Source organism: Haliotis asinina, chromosome 1, assembly GCF_037392515.1.
Source record: "Haliotis asinina isolate JCU_RB_2024 chromosome 1, JCU_Hal_asi_v2, whole genome shotgun sequence".
In the NCBI taxonomy this organism is placed as follows: domain Eukaryota; kingdom Metazoa; phylum Mollusca; class Gastropoda; order Lepetellida; family Haliotidae; genus Haliotis; species Haliotis asinina.
This window is the reverse complement of record NC_090280.1, coordinates 94660310-94685170: the sequence shown is the minus strand read 5'-3', so window position 1 is coordinate 94685170 and position 24861 is coordinate 94660310. Positions and strand designations below refer to the sequence as shown.

Genomic DNA, 24861 nt, shown 5'->3' with positions numbered 1-24861 from the left:
CTATCAATGCACACTTGTTAACAAGACGTCAATACATATCTGCTAACAAGACATCAATGCACACTTGTAACCATGAAATCAATGCCTACTTGTGAACAAGACATCAATGAGCACTTATTAACAAGACATCAGTGAATACTAATAACAGAGCATGGACTTAAAAGAATTGATATATCATAGTGCTAAGCCTGCTTCATGCAGGTGGGCCCAGATGTAGAAAAACATGCTACAATGCCTACTTTTCTGGCGTGGCGAGGGAGTGCGAAGGCAGCGCGGTGTATCTCTGGACTGTAATACTTGAGGCCCATACTGTCCAGCTGAGCTGGTGAGAAGTTGCTCTGTGGTTGCTTGAAGTCCAAACTCTACAAACACAATACATTTCTCACTGAACTGTAGTAACACAGGAACGATTGTATGCAATTCACAAAATAGGTATGGAAAAATATGCGTATCACAATAACATGAATGCAGGGCTTGTGTTTGCATGCTCCACAGCAGGCAGAAATTGTACATAGATACATTGTGATGAACTTGAATCAGCCTAGCATGATGTGTGGCTCTACACATTATGTATTATTCGCTATTATATTAACCTAGAATTCATTGTGCACCACAAACTGTTGTGTAAATTTTGAAAATGAAAAAAATTACTATTTAAATCATAAAATGTTAGAAATAGAATGTTTATTTTTAGAGGTCTTTAACTTAAACAACCATGGCTATTTGACTCAATTTAGGAGTGAGCGAGTTTAGTTTTACACAGCACTCAGCAATACTGCTATAAGGCAGTGGTCTGTAAATAATCGTGTCTGGATCAGACAATCAAGTGATCAACAGCATGAGCATTGATGTGCGCAACTGGGAATCGATGACATGTGTCAACCAAGTCAGCGAGCCTGACTGCCTGATCCCGCTAGTCACCTCTTACAAGCATAGTTGCCCTTTACGGCAAGCATGGGTTGCTGAATTTAGGAAACAAGAAATGAATGTTTGACAGTTCACATCATGCAAGATGATTTTGTCATCAAAAATTATCTGAAGGAGACTTTATGCATACTGAAGGAAACATAATATGTTGAACATATAATGTGTACATGAACCTACACTTTGTGCGCAATTTTCCTTTTCTTGATTACACTTTCTAGCTGAGAGTTACCCCCAAACTGAAAAAGGTTAGTATTGGGGCAAATACATGTTGCCCCAGTTGGTCAGTAGAAGCAAAGAGGTTCTTGCATGCTTCCCAGATAGCATTCATCATTGGCCCAACATTGGCCCAGCCTTTGCCAAAATTGGGCCAACGTCCTCCATTGTAGGGCATTGCAAACGATACAATGCATAAAATAGTTTAAATAATACAGTGTCATATTTTACATGCATGTTAGAGAATAGAATAGAGTATATATCATGATTTGGTGCATCACAATAGTTGTGCAATATCAGGTTACTTGATATGGCTAGGCAATAGTGTGTACACATTGTTTCAACTAATTTAAAAATTGAAGGTTAGTATGACACAAAAATGTCATCTGTGTCTATACTAGATTGCATATTTTCATCTCTGTGTTGTAGAAATCTGTACAAGTCCAGAAAAAAACAGGATAATAGTGTCTGTGTCATGACCAAGCTAGAATACAGCTGAGAGTGATGTTAAACAACAACAGTTCAACCTGTATGAGACATTACATAGCACATCTTCATGTTTAATTTCAATGGAAATATATCTCTACCCGGCTAAATAGCCTATTGCCAGTGTCATTCAGTGTGGCTGTTTTCAGGCAGTCATCAATTGTGACTTTCACAGAAGCCTCCACCTGTCGTTCAATGATGGCTGAACATAAATTGATCAGTCTTTTCAAAAGCTTGTTCTATTAATAATTTGAAATACATTTCAGTGAGTGAATGAGAGAGCATTTTTTCCCCAGGAATATCAATGTGGAGGACACCTGAAACATGCTTCATACACTGTGACCATGGTGCAAATCTGTCCCAAACTTCTAGGCTCCCCCACCTCCCAAAAATTTGTTTTGGTTTTTCTTATAGTAAATTTTGCCTTTTTGACTACTTACTAAACTAAAATAGTGTTAGACAAAAGCAAAAACACTAATGGACCACAACGCTAAGTATCGGGTCTCATCATTTTATAACTCACACACAATAACATTCTAAGTTTGATTACATTTTGAACGAAACTTGCTGAGTCAGGAGACTACAGAGGTATCGCTATGAGTGACCTCAGCCAGGTAGATAGATGTGAAGAGAAAATAGGACATTTAGTGAAAGGCCACAATTAAGTTTCAGCACAACTCGTCTCAGTGATTGAGCACGTCAGGTTTTTTCAGCCATACCTATTTCCAAACCCCTTTGTTTATTCATTATTGTTTATAAATAAAATCAACCTGTTTGTAATAGTTTCAGAATAATGTAAACATGTTTCACTGTGTTGTGAATGAATTTCAATAAGTTCATATTGTTCCCAAAGATTTTACTACAAAGAAAACTTGTTGATGATGTTTTTCTTACTGATAATTGTTTTGCAATTAAGTAAACACTCTTTCTAATTGCTACTGAACAAAATAAAGCATACCAATAAACAGCATTTAACATACATGCCTCCCCAACCAACCAGGATGGATCATTTTCAACATGGACAGACAGATTCTCAAATTCACTTGACCAACAGTTGGGTTAAACTTTAGACATGTCTGTATGAAGATAATTTGTAGGCAGGTCAGTTTTGGTCAGGACTGGCAAGTTTTTGATCTAACATGCCTTGTGGTTTGGCTGAAATTTTTAGATGTTTCATGCTCTGCCATAAATTGTTGAATAATGTAAAACTAAGAGTTTTCACTGATAGAATAAATGCATAAAACACTAGAGGTTGAAAACAAATCAAATCTAGATGTGCCATTTAGCTCATACTAAGCAAATAAACCCTCACTCACTAATCCTATCAAAATCTGTGACCAAATCCTGTCAACACATGAACACTAGGTCAAGGTCGAACCTGCTTCCTTGGGCAAATCAGGGGTATGATAAGGACAGTAACGTTATACATCTGACATTCCTTGATGTCACTGGACTGAAACATAGCCACAGAATATGACCTATACAAGTACCTAACACACAAATTCAGCCACAGAAATACAACGTTATTGATCTGAATACCCTGCTCAGACAGCATGAACAAAAAGAAGTGTGGAGAGCTATGTCAAAATCTTCTTTGTTAGTTGATGGCATAAAAACCCAGTTGTAACAGATATCAAGGTTGGATGAAAACTACAGAGCCTGACTGTGAAAGATTTACAGTACACAGTTTACACATTTCATGTATAAGTACAATATGTTCCACGCTTAAAGACTGTATCTGAACTTAGTGCAACCAGGTAACATATACCTCCCATCAAAAGTTCACACTCACCTAAAACACTCACTATATATGTAACATGATGCATTTACATATGGAAACACTGAAGATTGATTCCACCACTAACTGGTTTTCACATGGAATTCAATTTAATAAAACAGTCTAAAACTAAAAATTAACTAACCTTAAATATAACAAAATAATGTAAAACTGAAAATTCAACCCCTTTCCTGCTTCTGTAGTTAAGGAAATGAAAGTCAGATTGACTAGTAATAATGATAGAGTACTATTAAAAACATGTAACTGAAATGATATTTCTCAGTTTGGATCATGTACTGAAGTGTGCTGCAAACCTGCAGTATATAATCAGTGGATATAGTGTATTTACTCACTGGGTTAGTGCTACAGAGCAAGAAGCCCATGTGACCCCCAGGGTAGGTGGGTGTGTTCCCTGACGCGTATGCCACGGTGGGGAATACGTTGCGACAGTAACTGATCATCTGTTTGATGAGAGGTAGATCAAACCACAAGGTTTCACCTGAAGAGAAGTCATTGCATTTATTATTAAGTGACCAAATCATCATCATCATCATCATCATCATCATCATCATCATCATCATCATCATCATCATCATCATCCATTGTATTGTCATCATAATCATTGTATGAATATATTAAAGTATTATAATACTTTCCATTAAATGAATTTTGTTCATAAGTTTTAATCACACTGCAAGGGCCATGTCATGGCCTGCAAATGAAGCACTGTTTCAATCTTTGAGAAGACTTAATTTCACTGATATTTTAGCTAAATGCAATCTTACCTTGGCAAGAAATTATTCCATTGGGTTTCAGTGACTTCTTCAAGTTTTCATAATACTCTTTCTGGTACAATCCTTCAGCAGGACCTGACGGACAGTGAGTTCAGGAGTGAGCAAGCAAGCTGAGCTAAACTGAACAGGGCAGGGCAGTGTATGAAACAGCATCTGCCCGGCGGCCCACTGCTTGCAAGTTTCATGGCAGGATTACAGCTTTATTTTATAGCCAGCCCTGTGTGCCAATACATTTTCCAAGGGTATATATTTGACCATGCCATTGACTATGGGACATATTTCGAAAATAGTTTACAATTGTGATAGCTAGATGATGTCTGTATATTTCATGATCAATCAACCTCTGTCTTCCAGAGATCAGTCTACCCATTTATCTAACACTAAATGTGACTGGTCTAGAGAATGCTTTCAGCCAATGAATAATGTCATTCTTTTCTGCTTTTCTGATTCAGATGGCAGTGACACTAAATGAATTAACAGTGACCACCACTTGTGATTTTATTACTTTTTCTTTTGCACAATTCTAAGTTTACCTCATTACAAGTAATTCATTAATTACTTTAACATACTTTAGTTAACACTATCTCAAAATAACACCATATCTGAATTTCCTATATTTAATACAGGGCTGGTTACATGTAAACAGGGCCAGCAACATTTTTTAGCTGTCATCCCTGTGGCCTTCCTGGCTTTTTTAGGGAGTTTCATACACTGGGGCAGAGCAAGTGTTTCTTGAGACCAGTCTCCAATGCATACAAAATGGCACCATGGAGTGAAGTTTTACACAACCAAGTATAGAAAAATCCAGGACACAAACACATATCATTTACAAATACAGGCATTGTGTATGTGCTGCTCATGCAATTCGGTCAAGGTCACGTTACTGTTATGCAAATTTTGATAGTTCATACAAGGTTATCAACTTATATGTGGTGTTTCTTTTTACACTGCACTATGTGGTAATGAATCCACTACAGGGATAACCTTACCTATAGGGTCTGGGGCATCGGTAATTATCACATCAAACTCTCCTTTGTGTTGTTGTAGATACTTGATGCCGTCACCGATGTGGAGGAGAACACGGGGGTCACTGAGACATGATGCCATACTTGGGAGGTGCTGTTTGCACACTTCAACCACTCTCTGAATGACCAAAACATATCAGTATCATACATTTGGTTTCTTCAAGTGTGATTTTGTTCTTATTCAGTAGTGGGGATCTAATGATAAAAAATAATTGAAAATTGATCGAAAGAAGGAATAAAAATGATTATTAATTGTAAAAAACATTTTTCATTAATCTATGGTTTCTGATTCCCAAAACTATCATTCAGTAACTGCGCCACGTTCAACCTGGCTACACAACTAAAAGTTTCATTGCACCATAAAGTAACGTCACTGGTTCTAAAATGTAACTGACATTAATAACTGTTTTGCTATATTCATAACAAGTACTCCATTTCAGACACATCCAACAGTGTCAGATTCAATCATGATGAATGACTTTTTTTCAATTTCACATGACATTTTTTTATGAATCTCTTTTGGGGGTGTGGTGGGTGAGCAGGCTAAAGCACCAGGCTAGTAATCCATCAGACTCGGGGTGCTGGCATTGAGCTCACCTGTGACCGGGTGTGAAAACGGTGTTCACAACATGTGCAGATTCTTTCCGTGTTGTCACAACCCCTTGTGTACAGTACATAACCCTGTACACTTAAGAACCCGTGTACCATTGGTATATGACCAAACGGTGGCCACATGAACATGTGAAAATACCTAGTTGCAAGCACAGCAACATGCAGTAACAAACTTGGACAAAGTACTGTGACTGTGTGTCCCAATCCAGCCAACTGTGTATGAGTACTTTATAAAGATAAAAAAAATCTCAGTAACTCAGTGTGCCTTGTGGCAGCAAGAGCTGTATGCTCTCCAGGGAGTTGAGATTGATAATGAGATAAGCCGTTGAGAATGACATCCAGTAACCAGGAAATATACCAGAAAACTGAGCATGCACTAATGCATTTGTGTGCTACATAAATATCCATATGATTACTGCTACAATACTGATTTCTGAGGAGCACACAACTGTTTATGCTTGTATCAAGTCACGCAACGAGAGACTATTACTTCCAGTCACTTATGTCTATGGCTACAGCGATTCACCAGTACCTCGATTCAGTTTTTGATATTGGACCCTCGATCCAGTCACTTTCGATTTGATTCTTTGCACAACTAAAAACATCAGATTTCATTTAACTCTCTAAGTCAGCATTTTTAGTGTGAAATCCATCGCCAATTGGGTGATGTCTACAAACAACAATTCTCATTGGATAATTAGCATCAACTAATCACATTTCCCCTTATTCCAGTGCTCAAAACTGCTAAACTTTGAGTTAAATTTGCATTCTGGAAATAATTTAAACAGGTATTCAAATATCGACTTGAAAGAGTGATAACAGTTATTGAAAATCGAAAATAACTGGTCAAATCAAATAAATTCATTGCAGCCCTCCCAACTTCTCAATTAAAACACACAATGACAGCTTTAGGATGTTGGAGGATTTATGATACCTGCATCGGATGCAACCTGTAATTGAAGGTAACCTGCGCAATGCCCGGATTTGTTAACATGCAGCAGTGCAGGTCGTATATTACAAAATCACGCCCTGGCTCTTTTGATGAATTTTCCATAATCCATATAGTCATGTCAAGTCATGTTTCACTGAGGCCATACAATATTGCTCCTCTTGAGCATGCTCAGTACGGACAGGAAGTAATAGAAACTCTCAAGAATGAAGCTGATGATGCTTATCATCAACTGATTTGTGCAGTAATAAATCGGGAATGCGTTTCTGCAGCAGTTCTGCATCAAAATATCGAAATTTGACCTGCGTCCTGTGGACACAAAACATTGGATGCTGTATCCAAAAAAATACAAGCATGCCCAAGTAAATAAAATGCAACAAGTTTTCGCCCAAAAGACAATCAAGTGAACCAGTTTTAATCAACACACAATGATATCCCTGATTAGTTGTTGTAATTATTTCAGCCAATGAAAGAGTGTGTTTCTAAAAATCATTCATATGGTAATTTTTGGTTTTAGTTTATTAACATGCAAAGTAAGTAAACAAAATTAGCTGAAAATTAAAAACACCCAAATCAAAAAGCGTCTGACCTACAATTTACCTGGTGGGGCACTTGGACTCTCATATCAAGCATATTGGGGCCCACCCAAATTTAACCAGATAGGGCACTGGCCCACCTAAATACATTCTAAAGTATATACCTGTTTGGGACACTGCAAATCACAATAAGATCATAAATTACAAATTGTTTAAGATGCATACATCTATGTCATATGATTGTCAATGCAAATCACAATAAGATCACAAATTACTTGACATTAATCTGACTGTGGTTTGTCATAAGCTGCGCTTTACTGCCTAAATATGTGCATAATAAAAAGTCGTATAGAAACCTATCTGAATCGGCACCCTCGAGGTCGAAATAAAATGCTGATTTATGCCTGATGTTGATGGGCTCAGATGTTTCACCGATATCTCTGATCACAATCACATTTTGTAAATCATACATTTTGGGCTCTTGTTGTCGATAGTTGGAGGTTTTCTTCCGTTTGCATGGAAAAGGTTGTTTAGGATGGGGGAAGATGACAAGGTGGTATCGATGCCTGTTTGTTGTGGTTTATCAATGCAGGGAATAGTGAGCTTGATGGGGGCAGACTCAGGTTTGGGTCTTTCAGAGGGAGGTGACAGGGTAGCAGCGGTGGTTCTGTGGACTTTTTGGGCAGGACATCAGTTTAATGCTACGAAGGTTCTCTTCAGGTGTTGGAATTTCATCATGCAGGTTTGTCGAGCATATATTCTTTGCTCTTCTAGTTAGGGTAGATGTGATGCCAGTCTTAAGTTTGGGAGAATGGTTAGCGTTGGGAGTTGATGTACTGATCACTATGGGTGGGCTTTCTGTAAGCAGTGGTCGGTCTGGAGATGGTTGGAGGAGGAATGGGATACAAGGGCCTCTATGAAAGGTAGTTGGTTGTCCTGCTCTGTCTCCAAAGTAAATTTGATTTGCTGGGATGTTGGTTGTTAAGATGGGTGAGAAGCTGGGTGGGGTACTGATCAAGCTGGATGATGAATGTACCATCTACTTTCCAGTACCAGCAGGTTGGTTTGACAGGTGAGGTTTGTAGTAATTTCTATTCTTGTTCATTGATGTAAATTTTGGTTAGAATAGAGGATGGAGGTGATCTCATCACCCCAGGTAAAGTAAGTGGAGTAAGGCAGTGGTGAGGTCGATGATGGAGTTGGTTCAGAGGCTAGTGTTGAGGGGTTGTTCAAGGTTGTTGATTCGGTGGTGATAACAGGGCCTCTTATTTTGGAACACTGGAGGAGGTTTACAACATCATAACTGACGATGGGGCCCGTCTCTATTACTGGTTTGTATTACAAGGGGAGTAGTTGAAACAGTGAAACACATGCATATGCAGCATGTGATGAGCGTTAATTTAGCCCCAACCAACCTGTTCTCTGTGTATCATGTAGTATGTACAACTCCTTATAATGCAAACCAATAATAATGATTTGAAACTATGATCATTTGTTAAACAAATTGATGATAAGGTGAATATACTTCTGAGTTTGAAATGTTCAGTTGGCAAGTTAAAATTATTTGGATTAACAATATTAATTTCACTTCATTTGATTAATTTTTCCTTCAAAGTGAAATTAAAGCAATGATGAAATTCATCAGTATGTTTTCACTGCAAACAGACTACAGCTTGATGAGGACCATAAGTTCCAGCCATACACTCTCTGCAAGTCGCACAGAACATATGAATATGAATTGTTGCACTTTTTAAATGCAAGTATTATTATGTTTTACAGATTAAGGTAAAAATAACTTTAAAAATTGTATATTTTATATATATAACACAATGTACGGGAATTATACTTGTTTTTCTTATGCTTCTATTGTATTACTGTCAATGTTAAAGCCGCCAATGTGACGTCATGGCAACGCCGCGTCACAACATTTGTAAACAGTTGTATTGTGACGTCAAGACAAAAGTGACGTGATAACAGTCTGTTTAACTGAAATCACTTCTCCCTGAAGATACACAATTGAAACACGTGGGAGAAGATCCGTGAAACTACTTCTTATATATATACATTTACTTATCAAGTGTAATTAAGTTGGCATACATTTTCATCATCAAACATTGGTATGTCTGTTTTCTTGACAGATTATATATTTTTTGCACCAAGAACCCTGTCAGATATAGCACTCACATATTATTAACATTGACAAAGACCATATATAAATCTCATTATCTGCTTTCCTTATAACCACTGAACAACGCTGGCGGAATTTGAGGACATACTTTAAAATCAATTTTGTTTTGATCTAAGGTGTTTTATAGTTTGGGTTAGAATTAAAGATTTTAGTACCCTGACATGTTTCCTATTGCCACCCACATATTTGGATTCGTAACATATTGCAGCTTAAATTTTAGTATCGCGATCATGTCATATCATATCATATCACTTGTTGCATGCCAAACACTATTTGAGGTAACGTTTCATGAAGGCAATACAGTAACAACCCATGTGCAGACAATTCTCAACAGCTGTTACAACCAACAGTTATTCACATGCTATGCTTACAGTAATTGGAAAGCATCTGTCATAACTATCATAGGTTGCACATTAATTGGCCGCATGTTGTGTGTAATGTACATGTGAGCTGTGTTAATGATTGAGCAGTCATGACTTGGGTTTCATGTACTCAATGTTTAGTTGCTGTTTACTACAACAATTTCCTACTCCTAGCTTGTTCTTTACATAGTCTCCACTGGTCTTCCTGTAATGGATACGTAAAGTACTGTAGCAACAACAAGCATTGTCACTAATATGACATAATCCCCGCATATTATCATATCAAAAGTAAAAAGTTATGAAAGTGAAGGTCATAATTTAAGATGAAGTTAATGTCAACAAAAACATGACCAGTCACCCTCTCTTCACATATTGCTCACTTTGACCTTGACATGAATGTCTTTGTGTAAGAAATATGTGAAACTAGTAATAAAGAAATTACTTATTGAAAAAAACATTTAAGGGAAGTCTTGAAATTCTATGAAGAAAGTCCAGTGAACTGTTCTTGAGACATCTCGGTGACAATCTTAACATGCAGTTTAACATGCTGCAATTGTCTAAGTGCTGCCATGACCTTGACATTTATGTGAAGGTCACCACAGGGTCCTGCACAATCCCAGGATGAAGTTTGATGTCAAATATGAAGAAAATCCAGAGAAGAGTTCTTAAGGTACCTCACTGACAAGTTTAACTTGCACACTGACATCTTGAAATGTTCAAAGTGTCACCATTACCCTGAAAATTAAGTGGAGGTCACCAAAATCGAATGGGCCCTGCGCCTTCCCAAATGAAGCCTGGGGTAGAAAATCCAGTGAACAGTTCTTGAGGTTTCTCACTGACAAGATTAAAATGCAGCTTCAGATGCTGAAATTTTCAAAGTGTCGCCATGACCTTGAAAATTATGTGAAGGTCACCAAAATGAACTGAGCCTTGCACCATCCCTACATGAAGCTTCGTGTTGAATGTGAAGAAAATCCAGTGAATGGTTCTTGAGATATCTTGCTGAAATGGGTTAAATGTTTAAGTCCCCTTGTGACCTTGAAATGAAGGCCAAGGCCACGAAACCTGACTGGGACCTGTCTCTGACTGAAATAAACCCAGGGACCAAATATGAAAAGAATCTTAAGGTTCTTAAGATATTCCAATTTGTACCTACATATGGATGGATGGATGGATGGAGGCTAATACTATACCCCCCTCCCCTCACCGGTACTGTTAATCTAATCAATCAGCATTACAAGTACTAATAACACACAGTAAGTTTTACTAACCTCGTCAATCTCACACAAGACAACCTGATCCACACTCGGGTACTTCAACACTTCACGGACAACGCCTCCATCGCCGCCACCAATTACAAGCACCTGCAAATAGAAAGACATGGTCAGTTCCTGGGGAAGTTATGCCGCTATGTCATTTTATTTCTTGTCCAAACTCCAGATTACTGGGATGTTGAGGTCTGCAACCCATGCTTGTCTTAAAAGACAACTTCCAGGATCAGATGGTCAGGTCATCATATCCCAATGGCATATACTTATGCTCACGCTGTTGACACTGGACTGTCTTGTCCAGACATGATTATTTAGAGACTGTAGTTAAATAGCTAAAATATTGCTGGGAGCGATTAAACAATAAACGATCAAACATTTCTGAACATAGCCTGATCTGTTGAAACAGGCAGGCCCTTTACAAACAGTCAAGCGCCGTATTTCTGGAAATCCTGCCCTCTGCATGTTTTTAGTGACACGAAACTTTTCATCCTTAAATGTACTCACACCCTTGAGTTCTGCACTTCCACACCTAGGCGATTTTTTAATCAGTTCCCTATTACTTCCATCTAGAGTCGACCCGATTATGCAGAGTTATTGTTTATTGTACAACTGATTCTTATGCTCACTGCCATCACTCATCAGTCATTTCATGTATGTCTTTGTTAATTGCTTGTCAGCTCAAACCCCTCGTGGTACGCTTTGGCAATGATGAAATACAGCTATGAGTCTTGTTAGCAATGAATACATCTAACTGATATATGATGCACTGGCATGATTCTGTGGTCAGGTATTAAACATTGTCTAGTCAACCAGAAAACCATAACTATGGGACCTTTATTTACAGACATAAAGAAAGTAACCCATCATCCAACTTTTATCGTGGAATACTTGAACATGTTTGCTTTTAAATTCAAATAATCTGGACAACTCACTATCCAGATTTTTGTCAGATGTTAACAAAAAATCCATGTAATGGGGATCAACTGTACTTTAAGTTTTCTGAAGATGAATGCAACATTAAATGGTCAATACAGAAAGAAAACACAGCGTTCAACATTTCACTCTGTCAGTCTGATGCACCAAAGTTTGACACAAAAGTGTTTGATTGTACTTGTTTGTATTATGTTTGCTGTTTGATGCCACATTCAACAATATTTCAGCTACAGAGTGTCAGTCTGGAAATAATCATTGACTTAACTGTGGCTATTATCTTTCGGGTACAAACCCATGTTATTTACTGCCTTAGCAGCTTGGCCCAAAGAATACATAACCCCAAAAAATGAATGGTTAGACTGGATTGAAATTATAATCTGTTTACACGCCATGCGTGACAAAGTCACAAATTCATGCAGATATTATGTACACAAATCTTTGAATGTAGGAATCTGACCTTCTTGGGATTGGGATGACTGTTCAAGGGCAGGTGGGTAATCATCTCCTGGTACGTGAATTCATCTCGCTCCGTGCACTGAATAACTCCGTCCAACACCAACACATTGCCGAAGGATTTGCTGCAAGGAAAACAAATAACATGAGATCAACATCTTTGCTTTGTTGTTAAGTGCATGTTCAGCAATATTCCAGCCACAGATTTGACGACTTGTAGTTGGCTGGTATAGACAAAATCAAACTTGACATTTTCAGAAAAGGAGTGAGTGAGTATGGTTTTACACCCTTCCAGCAAAATTCTGGCAATATCACACTTGGGAACACCAGCAATGGACTTTACACATTGTATTCCTATAGAGAATTGAATCTGGGTGTTCTGCATGACATGCAAATGCTTTAACCATTACTTACCCCACCATCCCTTTCAACAAACGAACAAAATCAACCCCGTTACAAAGCCTTGTGTAACCTATTATTCTGGAACAAGACAATCCCCATAATTAGTAGTATACTAGCATATACTTGTATCAACAACAGATGGAATGCTTCAGTGGTTTCATGTACTTCAGTAATGTTGACCACGGGAAATGGAGTGGTATTGTTTTATTTATGTCATTAGGTTCTTTAATACTCCCAAGGTGGAAGCAGAACATTGACAATTTTTTAAGATTTGCTCCAGAAAGGAGCATGCTTTGGAAGAGCAAAAAGTATTTTATTCAAAATTCACAAACAACCAGAAGGCACCAGTTAACCACCAGACATACCTATGTGCTATGTTTGGGGATGTAATATTAAATGCTTTTAATGTTCTGCTCCAGAAGCTTTACATGGACGGAGTCCAAAATTATATCCCCAACAAAATGCATTGCGGGGGATGTGTGCTCCTAGTAAAACACAATTACTGAAATGTTTTGGTTCAAACTGTCAGTTGAAAGGGAAACAACCATCAGTCAGTCAGACATGAAGCATTAGGTCAGTGTTCAAAATACCAATCAAGCCGGCCTAATAACGGGACGCAAATTAACACATTCATTGTGAATAATACAAAAAAAGAGTGCTCTCTGTCACTTATCTATGCACAGTTCAGAAAGTGGTCAAATGTAACATGGGTTTTTTTTAGTTACATTTTCTCAGTAAGGTAGAAATTCTAGTACTTTGTAGGGTTGTGTCCCATCTGGGATGTGAACCCACACCCTCGAGTCATATGCCTAATCACCTGAACACAAAGTCAGCCATCTAACCCACTCAGCTACCATACATCGCTTAACGAAATAAACATGAGTTGTAATCCATAATGTATGAATATACACACACATATATATACTTGGGCTGAAATGGGTACTCATTTACTCAAGTAAGAGGCAGGTAGGAACATTACTTGAGTACTAACATTTTACTCGAGTCCTTGTCAAAGGAGAGCTATCATTCCACTTGTGTCAGCACAAACATGGCAGAGCAACCATGGGCCAACATTTGGTCTTATTTCAAGCTAACTGATCACAAGCTAAAAACAGATTATGCCTGATACGTGCCCCAAACGACATGACCTTAACTATAAGTGAGTGAGTTTGGTTTTACGCCACTTTTAGCAATATTCCAGCGATATCACGGTGGGAGACACCAGAAAATGGGCCTCACACATTGTACCCACATGGGGAATCGAACCCAGGTCTTCAGCGTGACGAGTGAACGCTTTAACTACTAGGCTACCCCACCGCCCCCTTAACTATGAGGAACCATCTGTAGATAAATAGCATAAATCTACATTTGATACACCCGCCTCGACATCCACTCAAACTACCCTAAGCAGCTTTGCTGAAAATGTACAACACAATATTTCCAAATTTCAGATACATTCATATCGACAACATAAAGCTCTCAGTATTAGCAAACATTATAAAATAACAGAAGGTCGAAAATTTACAACAAAATATGATGGTTTGTATTCAAGCTAGTTGCTTGCCATCAATATATTATTGTTTGGAAATGTATTTACATTTGCGTCATTAATTTATTCCATTAAATCATTCACTTACTAATCATTCTGAGAATAAATCACAACATATGACATGGAGTTTCGTATTCAATAGGCTTCAAATATAATATATGCATAACATGTCAGAAAGGGATAATTAGTTTTGAAAAGAACACATCTCTGTAGCTAAAACCTCGTACCTGAAACACAGGTGTAGGCACTGTTTAAAACCTCAGGAGCATGCCAGATCCCCAGTACCACATTTGATCACTATGTGATGTTGGTTCACCTGCTTCGTATTCCCAAAGATGAGTACTCGAGTGGTCACGAGTACTTCAATATGAGTACTTGAGTACTGTCAATTATTACCTGTTTCACCCCTTCCTGCAACCAGGGGTTGATACAATGAGCAACATTCACCACACCAGGGTATCTAAACAGCAGACCAAATCCCCCACCCCAATAAGCATCTGGCTACCATGATAGGTTACTAGGCCTGTCTTAACCTGGAGACAATACAGGGTTCAGTATTAGACACTCATGTTAAGGTTTGCTTTATGCTATATTCTAGAAAAATCATGACTTCACACATTGTACCCATGTGGAGAATCAAACCTGGGTCTTCAGTGTGACTAGCGAACGATTTAACTTCTTGACTACCCCACTACCCCATTTTTGGCTTGAGTCCCATCCAGGATTTAAACCCACATTCACAGCACACAAAATTGTGAACTAGCCCTCAAAGTATAATCAAAATATAAGTTATCTAACATTGGACTACTTCCTACAAAACAGCATTGTAATTCAATCTTTGGCTTGTTTTCAGCGCTTTCTGTGAAATTTTATCAATACTTCAGTATGACAGAGTCAGATAAAGTAGGTTAAACATTCATCCTGACACAAATTCACACACGCTAAAGGTCAACATCATACTGATTACTGACTATTTGTACTGTGATCGTGCAGACTTGTAGCTCAGATATAGTCTCAAGTCTCAAGGTCAACACGTTTCTGAGTCTTACAAATCATCACGCAGAGAGACTGATAAAAGGCACAAGGTCAGAGTTATAGCACAATCGTACACGAAAGTAGTCATGTGTGTCTTGCAGTATGTACTTTCTACTTATGAAGTTGTTTCACAGGCAAACAGTAATGCATTGATAAATGTTCATGATGTTGATCACTGATCTATTTCAGGTTTTAAATCGAGCAAAACCATCAGTTCAGTGGATGGTTTATACAATAAATATAATTGGCTTGGTCCCAGTTACAGTGGTGACATGGTAATAAACCTTGGAAATGTTAAAAACTAAAGTTTAAGAACAATCAACACCCGAGAAGATTCCTTTTAGTATTGTCTTCAGTAACCCAAGTTTCACAAGAGGCGACTCATGGGACTTTGTCAGCACATGTCAAAGTATCCAAATTGCCTAGATTGATGCTCATAGGGTCATCACTGGAATGTTTGGTCCAGACTCCATCATTTACAGACAGCCCTCAAACAGCTGGAATATCCCTGATTGCTGTAGCGGAAATGATATTGCTTTGTGAAAATAGGTTATTACTATGGCTATTACGATACACTCACATATTCATTGAATCGAACCATACCCCTTCATGAATTCAATTCATTATTCATGATCACCAGAACCAAACATGAATGAATATTTACATTTTCATAATGGAACATGTTTTACTTGAGTCCTTACATCCTTTTGCAAGAATGGAATATGTACTAGCCTTGCAGTAGTGCCAGTAATGTTAGTTTGCAATGGGTACACATGGTAGTATTGGTACTTTGGACTATGACTATTAGTCTATGACATACAAAATTTGATTGTCATGTCAGATCACTGGTTATTACTATAAAAAATTAACATTCAAAAGTTTGGTTCCAGTTTGTTCATCAATCACTTAACTACTATATTGTATTTATAAATATATTCACATTCGTTACCGCAATACTTGCAATACGTATCATATTTGTCACACAGAAATACATGGCACCTCTTTAGGGTAAAAAGATGTATATTAAACACAAAATCATGCTAGCAGATCCATTTTACAGTTAGCATAGAGGGGCCTCCTTATTCATTCATTCATCTCTTTCCACACTGTCTAGTCTTCCTAGTCTGTCTCACAGTCCCTGAACCACATTATTTTCCCCACTGTCTAGTCCTCCTAGTCTCTCTCACAGTCTCTGAACCACATTACTTCCACAGTGACTGGCTAGCTTTCCCAGTCTGTCTCTCAGTCCCTGAACCACTTTATAGTGGGTAGAATAGGCCTTCAACAACCCATGCTTGCCATAAAAGGTGACTATGTTTATTGTAAGAGGCAACTAACAGGATCGGGTGGTCAGACTCACTGAATTGGTTGACACATGACTTCCCAGTTGCGCTGATCGATGCTCATGCTGTTGATCACTGTATTGTCTGGTACAGACTCTGTTTAATCTATAGACTGCCGCCATATAGCTGGAATATTGCTGAGTGCGGCATAAAACTAAACTCACTCACTCATTATAAACAATCCCATCTGTGACAAACGTATGAATTTACTTGGTGGCTGAAAGAATGTTTTAAAAGGAGGTTGCATTTGAACTAACATTTTCATTCATGAATGAAAAATTTCTTCAACTTAAGCACTTGTACAAGTAACATACTACACAGTGACATCTGGCCTAACATTAAATTCACAAAATTGTGTGAGTGAACAAGTAGGTTCAGTTTGATGCCATCTTTAGCCACATTCCAGCAATATCACGGCAGGTGACACCAGAAATGGGCCTCACAAATTGTACCCATGTGAAGTGACAAGCGACCGCTTTAACCACTAGGCTACCCCAACATCCCACAAGACCATGTACAGGTGGGGTCTATGTAATGGACTATGGTCCATATACGAGCTCAAAAGGGGACCTATGAATTGCAATCTAACTAAAAAACTAAGAAACATAAATAAACTCAATGACACGCTGATCATACTCAAAATATCATACCAACTCAGTTTCTTACAGAATTTTTGTCCTAAAAATATTAAGGTTGTATGACAATTTATGATTAAAATATTGACACAGTTCACTGTTTGTTATGAGGAAGGGGGGCAGTGAAATGGACAGCCAGGTGTGCAAGAAAGGATGGAGACAGCACAGCACAGGTTAATGAATAAATAACTCTGTCAGTACTAGTGCATGTGCTCTTCCAGCAAAGTGGCTGTCCTCCCTCGTAACAAACAGTGAACTGTTATTTTAATATAATTATTGTAAAAGAACATGGTATATACAACAGGAAAAGATATATTTCATGTTGGAAATCCAACTCCAATGAAACTGCTTCAAAGTACTTTTGGTGGAAAATGATACCTGCCCTGGTGGCAACCAGATGCTACTGCTAGTATTAATTTACCTGCTGGTGGAGTCAGGATGTAACAAAATAAATCGCTGCAGCATTGCTACAGGTTTGGCAGTTGTATAACTTTCATGTCTAAAAATAACCTAGTCAGCAATTTCAAAACAAGATGGGTTAGAGACCTGGGTGCAGTCGTTAGGACTGGGCAGATTCAGATTTTCTACCCTAGTAACCCCACCCCATTATGTTAATTCTGGACATCAAATCTGCAAGAAATGGTACCATATTCTTCAGCTCAGAGGCTAACATTTCAAGTTTTTCAATGTCTTAACTATGCATTTTATTCAAAAGAAGTGACTGAAAATTATGTCTAATTCTTTAAAGACAATACAACCTTTTAATCATGAAAGAATAACATATTACATTGTTTAATCATTTAGTCACATGATCAGAACTGGTCCAGGTACTAGTACTGAGATGGGTACCCGTGTCCATTTCATTGCCCACCTGTCCCAGGTATCCAGGTTACCTGTCGCATACCTAGCTGTTGACATGATCACCTAAGTTTGCTATTGTTGTCTATTCTATGCATATGTGTGCACTGGTTGTACATTTCTGTGGGCCATGAAGCTTTGTGACACTGTTTGAAATCAAAATAGAAACAGGTCCTTCCATTAAGTGTGCTTATTTATGCAAATGTAGACTCAAGATAATGAAAAAGAGATAATTAAATGTATTTTTTACATATGTTATACATAGGATTACACTTTCCCAGTAAAGTATTGCTTCTACTTTGTTGCGTCCCATCCAGGATTTTAACTCAGACCTGTCAAAGTCAGTCTACTAACTGCCAGTACATGGCAGCACTTTAACTGATCCAATCACAATAAATATCTGCTAGACTAGACCATTTACTTTCTGTATCTAACCAACAAGTTTAAAAATGAAGCATTTGTACAGATGAATGACATCATAAATGTCTTTAACAAACTTACTGAATACCCAAAAGAATTGATATTTTGCTAGGAAATCTGGAAACACAGGAAGATAAAAAATTTATACCCACAAATTTGCAGAATAACAGGTTGGTACGTTTAACATATGCAAGAGATTGAACTCAGCTGGCCAAACAACAGTCAGTGACGCGTGTGCTATTAGTCGAGTCTCCTGTCTATCAGTAATTTGTCTGTTACTCAACACAGCAATGTTCCAGCATTATGGCTGCGATCTTTTTACAGTTATACAAGGACCAGACTAGCCAGTTCACTTTAACACCCCACCCAGCAATATTCTAGCTAAATAACAGAGGTCTGTAAAGAACTAAATAAGGGCCAGATAATCTAGTGACTTTTAGTTATCACCTCACTTGGCAAGATTCCCTTTACATGACAGCAGTCGGTAAATTATGGAGCCTGGACCATAATATCTTATGATTAACATGACGAGCATTGATCAGTGAAACTGCTGTACAGCTGTTACACAATGGCATGCCTCATCAGCATGTCCTGCTTCACACATTGTAACGATTTTGTCAATTTTATTACAGTTCATATTTCAATATAGCTGGAATATTGCTGAGTGCAGCCTTAGACAACAAACTCAAACGACAGTCTAATGACAGTGTTTAAGTATTTCACAAATCAGTCACAATAAGGAAACTGTTTACACAGATGACTCAGCAAGCACATTATCATTGTCTGTCATAAAGTCCCTGAACCCCATTATTTGCCCTTATGAAATGCTATATAGCCCTAAATGGAGAAAGCATGCCCGGTTTTCACTTTTTCAGATTATGAATCTCACTCACTCAGAGGCGCTTCTCAGTTTAAAAGAATTTCTTTTCTTCTATCAAAATGATACATATTCAGGGACTAAGTATTAGCCTAATATTATATTAAAGCACTGCATTTAAACCATGGACAAAGATAAAGTTTCACTAGCATAAAAATACCATGGGCATGGTGCAAAAACTCTTATATTCAGAAAAAATAACAAAACATTGCGTGACAAAGTAGATTTCGAAACAGTTCCCCGAATGACCCAAATACAGTTATTGTGTGACGTACTGATTTTTCGATTGTTTTCTAAAAACAACCACATTTACATTACAGGCTTTGCGGTATAGAGAGAGAGGCAGTGGACCAAGTTACAGTGACCTCGTTAAAATGGGGACATTGGCAGGGAGGGGAACGGAACAGCCGGGATGAAATCAGCTTTGTTGCTATGTAAATCGGTTGAAATACCTTTTGAAAACAAGGATGTCTTGGTACTCTGATTTCTCGTGGACTAAGACCTCTTCCACTTCTAAGGAGACTGCATATCCAGACCACATTTCATTAACCTCTCGAAACCAGCTTCCCTTGACAAGAGCTTCTGTTGCCATGATGCGTTGTCCGTGATCACTCGCCGGTGAAATGCTTCTTCGGTCCACGGAAAATTGAGAACGGAAAATACATGCACAAAACGGCAGCTTTGTAGAGTGAGTTTTTTGTCAGTCACTTGGCCTGGATTTTCCTACTGATGACAAAATGTACTTGTGAAATGCAAACGAATCGTTCTCTCGAGCTAACCTCAGAATTGTGTGACGATCGGCTCGGCCTTCCCAAGCTATTCTGCGATATCAACATGTGCGCGCTAATTTTGGCAACAAGGTGATTTCCGCTAGAATTACTTCCCTTTAGGTTAACCGGCCATCCGGTCTCTGTTTCACGGACTGGGAATGTTTGTATCGCATTGACGTGAACAATTGTATTACAAACACACAAAAAATCTGAAATCTAGTCCTTTAAAGTAAATATAAACTGGAGAGAAGTACGCATTCCTTTAATCCTTTCCATACATGGATAAAAACAGATACCTACATATTCTTGTGCATTTTTGAAATATTGTAGATTATCATTATTAGAATCATTATTATTGTCATTAATAGAACTTGATGACATGAATATTTAAAAACCTTTACTATGTATTATCCACACACAAAATTACAAGCATCATTTGGCTGTCTTAATTTATATAGCATGGATCTAAATGGGCAACGCTTCTAATTTGAATCATAATTAATTTTGCGTCGAATTTATGGCACCTGTTCCATATTTTAATCATACACTATCTTTCAACACCCCATGTAAGGAATATATAGAAATTCCCACTCGGATGTTCCATATTTGGAATATATGAACATCGGTGGATAGGAATTTAAAATAGCGATCGAAATGTCAAAATCATCTTCACATTTTTCATCGACACGGTTTGATTTGTTGAATATCAAAGGCACGACGGTAATTCACCAATATTATTCATCCAACTTTTTTTCAGTTTGTAATTACACTAATAACCACGCAGTGTCTGCGGTGCAAAGAATACAGAAAATAACCTAGCTTCACTGGTAGAATCGCGAGTATCATTAAAATGGTGTCTCAAATTAGAGGCTATATTATATTGGTGCTCATGTATTACTATGTTTACGACACGAGGGCATAACTGTTAGTATTTCCCGAGCGAGAGCGAGAGCGAGTGTCGTAAACATAGTATGAGAGGGATTCATTACCGAAGTCGTCAAAATTGATGTAAAAAAATCTGCTTTAAAACATAGGCTGGCTGTTCGCCGTTGCCGCATGTATTACGCATTGAAGAATGTTGTCATGTCACTGTGACAAAGTGATATTTTGCCTAATGGCCTGGCATATTTTCGCCCTCGTGGGTAGTAAATAGAGGATACTAAACGACCTTCCGTGTAATACCAGTATTATTAAACGAGTGAATGATTTGGTATCAAACGAGCGAAAGCGAGTATGATACTAAATCTTTTTCGAGTTTAATGAAAATGGTATTTCACGGAAGCGAGTTTAGTATTCTGTTTATTACTTCCAACACATATTGATAGAAAGTGCGTCTACAGTGTGAGGACTCCCAGTTTTCCTCGAGTCAAACTAGGTCCAGTATCACTGCGACAGCGGTGGCTGAGCGGGCTAGGCGGCTGACTTTGTGTGCTGGCGATTAGGTGCCTGACACTGAGGATGTGGGTTCGAATCCCGGATGGGGCTCAACCAAAAAAGTACTAGAATTTGTACTTTACTGAGAAAGTGAAATCCCTAATAAGACATATGTTGCATTTGACCACTTTCTAAATGGCATCGTGTAATCATAGCTTTCGGCCGCGGGAGCCGCGCCAATTCACACTTATCGGAGAGGTACACAAAGTACGCAGTCTAGACTACCAGTTGTCCGACTTTCATGGAAGTCGCGGTGGCTGAGCAGGCTAGGCGGCTGACTTTGTGTGCTGGCGATAAGGTGCCTGACTCTCAGGGTGTGGGTTCGAATCCCGGATGGGACTCAACCAAAAAAGTACTAGAATTTGTACTTTACTTCCCGAGCTTTAGTGACAAACCAAAATTATTTCACGAGGGGCATAAACTTTATATGAAAGGGGAACGAGATTTGCATCCAAATTATTACCCACGTTCTAAAAGTGGAAATATCGTTAAAATAAAGCAGTATTTTGCTTTCATATCTATAACCATGTAACGCGGATTAATACATCATAGTGGTGATTGGAATGTCAACCGCTTCACTCCAGGAAAACGTACGCTGCATAGCAATGCATTTCCTATACGGCGCCTAATCACAAGAAAATAAACAAATTAAGACAGAATCAACTCGTAATCAAAATTTAATTCTTTTCAGTTGAGGATTTGTTTTCAAAAGCAATAATGTAATGAATCAAAACACTTGCGAAGTGTAAATATTTTGAACTTGACTACGTGACCTAGATCTTGCCTGAACGTCAGTCGGGCTAGTCGTCATGTTGAGAAGTGTTCACAAAGAAGAAGATTATAGGGAGCATTTAACTAGGAGCGGCAAACTCAACAGCAAAGATGAATGTGAATAATAGTGAACTGTATGTCTCAAATAGTTGAGCTTAATGTTCTTCATCGGAGGACGAGTTACTCTAAACAATTCGGTGACGCCTTCTCATCTTGGAATTCCCACTTGTCGAGATTCGATGTTTATGTTGAAGACTTCACCGAAAATTGGGTCTGAAAACACAACCTACAACCTCGAACGAAGACGCTTTCAAGCCTATTGTGTTCAGATTCTGGGAAGTGCTTTTGACCCCTACATAAGAAACCACGGAGGCATGGCAATGACAATATATGTTTGTGCGGGAGGATGCGAATGGATGCGGCTGACAGTGACGGTGATAGAGATACAATTTTGACGAAATCAATAACTTTTACGGGGAGCGCAATATTTGTTTCACTCATGAGAGGCCTACTAGACGTATTTGTTTACGTATTGTTATAGATTGCTTTATTTTAGTTTTTATTACAGAAACTTGAGTTATCATAGATTTGAAAATAATGCTTGTAACCACAATAAATGAAGTAAATTTTATCTAACTCCATAGAAGTGTTTTCGTTTTAGGTGTGAAAACTTGAATGAAAATCATGAATGGAATGAGTGATGAAAGTAGTAAAAGTAATGTCAAAGTTCACGTATTTACCAATCAAATCACTCGAAGGTGTTATGACACATATGTGTCATAAATGATAATGCCCTGAAAAATAGCGTTACCGTTATTATAGCTAAAATGAATAGAATTTTTAATAAAACAAGAATAAAAACAACGGCATCGGTTTTAAAGCATTTGCTGCCAACAACAAACGAAGCAGGTCACTGACACTTTTTTCAAATATAGAAACGTCATAGAACACAGATGGCGTCACTATTGAGAGTGACGACATTCGACCTTGACCTTTGACCACTGGTACATGTGACGAATGTGAGCCAAATATATGGTCGAAAATGAACCCTTGTGATTCAACTTCAACAGCTGAGCTACTTATGACGTTACCTAACAACGGGCTTGATAATGGCTGGTCGTCAAGCATTTTGCGGGCATTATCAAGTTACAGTGGCCCGCTCATTTCTGATAACGTGCGGGCGTTTTAGTGATAATTCTATCCATTTTAGCTATAATGTTTTTTTTCCCGTCAGTACCCAGATGATATCCCAGAATTCGTGACTGGTTCGTGATTTCTGTTGCACCTCCCACATGCGCAATTGATAGTTTATGCGTAGACTGATCAACAAAGATGAAGTCATTTTACTTCGTTATTATGAAAACAAATCAAACACCTTGAAGTTTAATTATCTGGGCCTACCTTTAGAATACAGCACCACAAACTTTAAAGACACGTCATAATACTATTTTAAGTTATTGCAGGTGATTTTGTTCAAAAGCACGTTCTTGAAACAATGCCCAATGACGCTGGCATAGCAACAAGGTCGTCAAGCTCAGCGAGTGCGTATAAGCTCCGCTCACTGATGTTTCATCTCTACCAACCATGGCATTACAGAAACCCAACGATGTTGAGAGTTTCCAGTAGTAGTTCCCGGCGGATGCGCATTTTTTCGTTAGCACCCGTTTTAAATATTTTTTTTCTTTTTTGACTCCTAATATGCTCACATTTCTTGGTATTAACAGGTGCTGAGGTATTACATTTTGTGTATTTAATATATTTTCAATTTTTAAATTTAGTAAGGATGACTTACATTAGTCACATTGTGCCATGTTATATTATTCGCAGCTTTGGTCAATGTAAAATAATCTAAATATATTCTATATTTCGGTTTCAAACATATCTGTTTGGATAAAATGAATTATAACTGTAAACTAATATACATTAGTAATTATTATTAGTCATTCAGTAATTTGCACCATTACAAAAACGTCAAAAGTTAAATAAACGATGAAATGGTTTAATGTCGAAATTTTGGGCTGATGGAAATCGACCTCCAGCAACTTTCACCTCTAGATCTACATATTTTCAATAATGATTCGAAGTCTAACTACTCACCAAACATATGCCCATGTCTCACTCATTCTTAGCGCGATCCACATTATCCTTACTGTGTTCCCTACAACACTTTTCTGTCACGAAAGCACACAATGATTTTTATACAAGCATTCATGCATGCACTGTGAAGTCAACGTCTGACGC

General features: G+C 38.0%; 1 protein-coding gene across 3 annotated transcripts in view; it reads right to left on the bottom strand.

Annotated features, from left to right (window-relative positions):
* Positions 1 to 24861, bottom strand: part of LOC137255745 (spermidine synthase-like) — a 39209-nt gene that overhangs the window by 5423 nt on the left and 8925 nt on the right. For 2 of the 3 annotated variants that reach the window (XM_067793257.1, XM_067793266.1), the window contains exons 3-8: positions 12531 to 12651; positions 11141 to 11233; positions 5187 to 5340; positions 4189 to 4272; positions 3757 to 3902; positions 240 to 362 (exon numbers count right to left, since the gene is read on the bottom strand). In XM_067793257.1, coding sequence (XP_067649358.1) covers positions 240 to 362; positions 3757 to 3902; positions 4189 to 4272; positions 5187 to 5340; positions 11141 to 11233; positions 12531 to 12651 — 721 coding nt within the window. Of the gene's footprint in view, positions 1 to 239; positions 363 to 3756; positions 3903 to 4188; positions 4273 to 5186; positions 5341 to 11140; positions 11234 to 12530; positions 12652 to 20097; positions 20508 to 24861 lie in introns of those variants that run through there. The other variant, XM_067793274.1, reaches the window with a different exon arrangement.